The sequence below is a fragment of the Apaloderma vittatum genome, unplaced genomic scaffold (genome assembly GCF_000703405.1).
Source record: "Apaloderma vittatum isolate BGI_N311 unplaced genomic scaffold, ASM70340v1 scaffold12997, whole genome shotgun sequence".
NCBI classification, from domain to species: domain Eukaryota; kingdom Metazoa; phylum Chordata; class Aves; order Trogoniformes; family Trogonidae; genus Apaloderma; species Apaloderma vittatum.
Window position 1 is genome coordinate 13,602 of NW_009725760.1, and position 4,545 is coordinate 18,146.

Here is a 4,545-nt window from a genome sequence, read left to right on the forward strand (position 1 = left end):
GAGGAAAAAAAAGCATTAAAAGAACAATAAACCCACAGACTACTCTGTCTCTCCTGTTCCAATGGCCATGGCACCTCCCCTTTGGTTTTCCATCACAGAAAGGCTTCCTGCACCCAACCTCTTGCAACTAGACTCAATACTTCAATGCAAAGAGAAGAATATTTTTTAACCCAGCAAGCAATGATTTATGTACAAAAGGATGATGATCTAAACTTCTTCAAAAATAATAAGAGTCATCTAATCTGTCAGAGGCAGATGCTCTATTTTATTTTTTGACATTTAGAAGTGTCATGACAACATCACTATGGAAACTCCAGATTAGTAGCCCCAGTTTGTGCCAGTTGTCACTCAATAAACAAAAGCAGATTTTTTTTTTAACCAGGGATACACAGCAGCTGTTGACAATCACACTGCATTTAAACTTAGTTTTCAGAAAGCATTTGATGTACTGTCAACAATCAGTTAAATTGAAGGTGAAGATTGATGCAGGAACTGCACACCAAGTATGCCACTGGCTAAGAAAAAGATAACAAGATATTTGGGGAAAAGGTACGCTGGAGGTGATGACGTTAACAGCAGTATACTGCAGGCTAGTCCTCGCAAAGCATCAGGGAGAAAAGGCTGTGTCTGCACTGGCAACAGAGCAGAGAAGCGGAGCAAAAGTGCATACAGGGGTTCAGAAGCTGATGTCACTAACGACAGCTGAAGTACATTCAAAGTGGTTTTATACAGGACCTTCTAGTTTACGCTTCTAGAAAGGGACCTAGTCCATATGCACTAAAATTATTCTGAGAACCAAATAAGCCCAAACTAAGTTATGAAATTCAGATTGATTGATACCTACACAAGTTCTCTAAAACGCTAAAATAAGTATTTCAGATTAGTGATGTAAGACAAAGAAAGAACCAGTGTTAAATCATTAAAATCAACTTCTGATTTCAGCGTTTTAAGAGAAGCAGTGAAGATGCTTGAGAACTAACCTTGATTAAGCCTGTGAGACACTTAGTTCTTTAAATATTTGATAAATAATGCATAATAAGCTCTAATGACAATATACCAAACAGGGAAGATAAAACTGACAACTATTTGTTAAGTACTATTAGCAAATTGCTCATTCATTACCAATCTGTTTTGTAAATAAGACACCATCTCTTCCAGGTGTTGTTCTTGCAAACAGTACTTCATAAAAGATTAAAAACATGAGACACTTAATGATAATTCAAAAATAAGAAAAATATGCTACATGATTATAGGGAATTTGCAGATTGTTTTCATTAGAAAATGCAGATTAAGAGTCTGCTGAGAAGATTAAAGCAAGGAAGCTGCACAGTGAGCAAGTAACTGGATCTTTGCAACTGCCTAATACGGAACCACTGCTCTCACTCACATGCTATGAAGTCTTATTTGTACTAACCCTTTCACATCATCTTTCTACTTCTGCTTACTATAAGCAACTTTCTCTTTTGAAATTAGGTTAAAAAATAAAAAGTTTCTAAATGCACAGAACTCTTCCTTTGACAGTGTAGAAGCTATTCATTTGTGATTGTCTTCAAAATACATAGAGCATACTCAATAATTCTGCGCAGTATACATGTATGCAGATGTTAAAATGCTCTGCTGAAATGAAAAGACAGTACTATACTACATTTCTTTTTTTCTGTTCTCAATAACTGAAAAGTGAGACAGAAGCATTCTAAATATCAGAACATGCGCAGTGAAGGCTTCAATACTTCCAAACGACTACAGGGGAAAAATATTAGAATATACCGTAGCTTTAACTAAATTACTTAAAATACAGTTTAATAATTTCTTAATTTTTTTTACTGTTCATCACTAACTTTGATGCTTGGGCATATCCTCATTGACTGCTATGGCAGATTTACAGGAGATGAAAGGAAGAGATCATACCTCCACCTATGCTCTGATTCAATTAATCCCTAATTAGCAGTTAATACATAAAGAGTTATAGCTTCCAATAAAAGTTATCAATTCATTTATTCGAGCAGCATTTCATTTCTGCAGAGTAGTTGAATAGAAAAGGCTCCAACTATAGCAAACCTTACAGTGTAAATATCTAAAGTAACTGGTAATTTATCCCTTCTAAAGGTCAGCACTACTCTCAATTTACTTTCCTGATTTAAAACTCAGAGTAATTCCATTTTAAAATAAAAAGAAAGAAACATAATAGACATTACGTACTCTGCCAATCCTAGTATTGTTTCTCTCTTGTACTGTCCATCTGCTGTAAACCTCTGCACATCCACACCTTTGCCAAGTCCTTGCAGAATCTGAGCTTGAGTGAAATCCAACAGTCGCTCGTTGTAGTAATGCAGCTGATTTATCAAGGTTGCGATTTCTTCAGGCCAGTCAGCATAACCGTACTGAGTCACGTGTTTTGTGACCATCTGAATCAACTCTTTTGGATCAGCCTATGAAAACAATTGAAAATAAACTAAAAAAAAACCTCTGTAAATTTATGGGAGAAAAAAAAAAAAAGATTATAATGCGTTTAGAACAAAAAATATTTTTTTCCACTTCTGTAAAGTTCTAAGTACAACAGAATTCCAAGTTTTTGTAAGAGCTATTTGCTACGACATTGAAATATTATTTTTTTTAAGCTTTCGACTATTCCAAAAGCTACAAAAATTCAGACTTACCTAACCAAGTTAATAGAAGCAAGTATTTCACTACAACTGAATTAATTTGTTCTTAAATCCCTCATTTTTATTAAGATTGAACTAGACAACTGATTGGTAAAACACTTCAAGATATCGAAGAAAACTTACCAAATCTCTCCTCGGTTACAAACAATATAAGCAAGTTGAATTTAAAACAGACTCTATCTCAAAAATAAGAATGGAAACAACACTGTGAACTTTCTTTGTTGCTGAATTTCTGTACAGTTGTATTACACAAAACTGATAAAAGGAATAGCTTAGCATTTTAAGTGTCTAGCACTGATACTTTCGAAGAATAGGAAGAATTGCAGGATTTGAAAATTACACACAAGGCACTGCCTACACCCCGAAACCTTCAAATAATTAAATATTGATCCTCCATGGATTAGCAAAACCTTTGTTTTCAACATACTTTCATCACAAATGAAACTTAAATTTCTCTCTTGGAAATTATGCACCAAGTGCGTATTTAACTTCTGTATTCAAAAACCCACATAGCCAAGGAACAATTTAGATCATGAAACAAGTACAATTTGCCTGTTTAAAATGAGAAAGGAGCACATGTACTGCAGAGATTTCCCAATAATCTCAAGATGTGGACACTCAATACCTTGATTTCTCTCTTCCATGAAAAACGAGGCCAACAGCAGCAGAATGCCATAAGGAAGCACCGTGACCTCTGTGTAACACCCGCTGAGGCAGGAGTGCCACCAAAAAACCACCTGGACGTGCCAACTGCAGCCGAAATACTCTCCCAAAGAATCAGCTGATTTAATTGCTGTGATCTCAAAAAAACTACATACTGGACAAATATTATTACAGAATATTCCTGCTAAATTAGAAGCTCAACTTATGAACACTAACTAGAGTAAAACACGCCCCAAATGTTTGAAGCCTAAGGCATGTCTGAATTTTTCCAGGACTTGCTGGTCATTCTAAATTGATTTCTTTCTTTCTTTTTAAGTCTTAGCAGACAAGCTTCTCACTAAGCCATATTAAATGCTACAGGGCATTCTTTTTCTTCTCCACATGACAGTCTTCTGAAGCCCTCTAAACATTGCAAATTCATTGATTTTATAAACAACATCAGTTGTTCTTTCAAGGTTGTTTAGGAGATTGGTAACAGAATAATAAAACCTGAGAAAAGAGATAAGCAAGCAGAGCAGTACCTCTACGATACAATTGTATCGACTGGAAACCAATCCACTGCTTATTATGTGCCCTGGTATCTCATTTTAGGTGAACACCAGAAAACAGAGCATGGAGACAGTCAAAGTCAGACCAAGACAAGAAAACCTGTTTAACATAAACTGTTTAAATCCTCTGTACAGTTCACTGAGAAAGGCAGGTTCCTTTGACAGCCTGTGAGGACAAACTGACTTCTGTTAGGTGTTCCCTCTCTCAATTAAGAGTAGAATCCAGTGCACGTCCCACCTGGCTGCTCATAAACTACACAAAGATAATCTTTAACGTAGTTTCAAACAAATATGCCAGAACCTCTTTTTGAGAAACAAACTTCTGAAGGTGAAAAGATAATATTTTTAATAAGTTTACTGAACAGCACCTATTTTTTCACCCCTAAGCAGAACTAAACTTGAGTATTTACAACAATAACTTAAAATAATACTCACTGCTATGAATGGTAGATTAAAACCATTTTCTTCTTGGTCTACTGTAGTCTTCAATACATGGGGCAATCATCATCTTTAAACATGAAATTTCTTGTTTAAAAAATAATTTGCCCCTTTACTTCTAATGACAATATTCTAAGTTATCACCCTCTCAGAGGACATAGAATCATAGAATGCATTGGGCTGGAAGGCACCTTTAGCGTCCAACTTTATTCCTTGTTTGTTACATTTCCCTA

The 4,545-nt window shown here is 35.4% G+C and overlaps 1 protein-coding gene across 1 annotated transcript in view; it reads right to left on the reverse strand.

The window, feature by feature from the left end:
- LOC104276628 (neuroblastoma-amplified sequence-like) overlaps positions 1 to 2,429 on the reverse strand; it is a gene marked incomplete at both ends in the record, with an annotated part of 10,622 nt that extends 8,193 nt beyond the window's left edge. The window contains one exon of the mRNA XM_009873026.1: positions 2,200 to 2,429. Coding sequence (XP_009871328.1) covers positions 2,200 to 2,429 — 230 coding nt within the window. The remainder of the gene's footprint in view (positions 1 to 2,199) is intronic.
- Between the last annotated feature and the right edge of the window lie 2,116 nt (positions 2,430 to 4,545).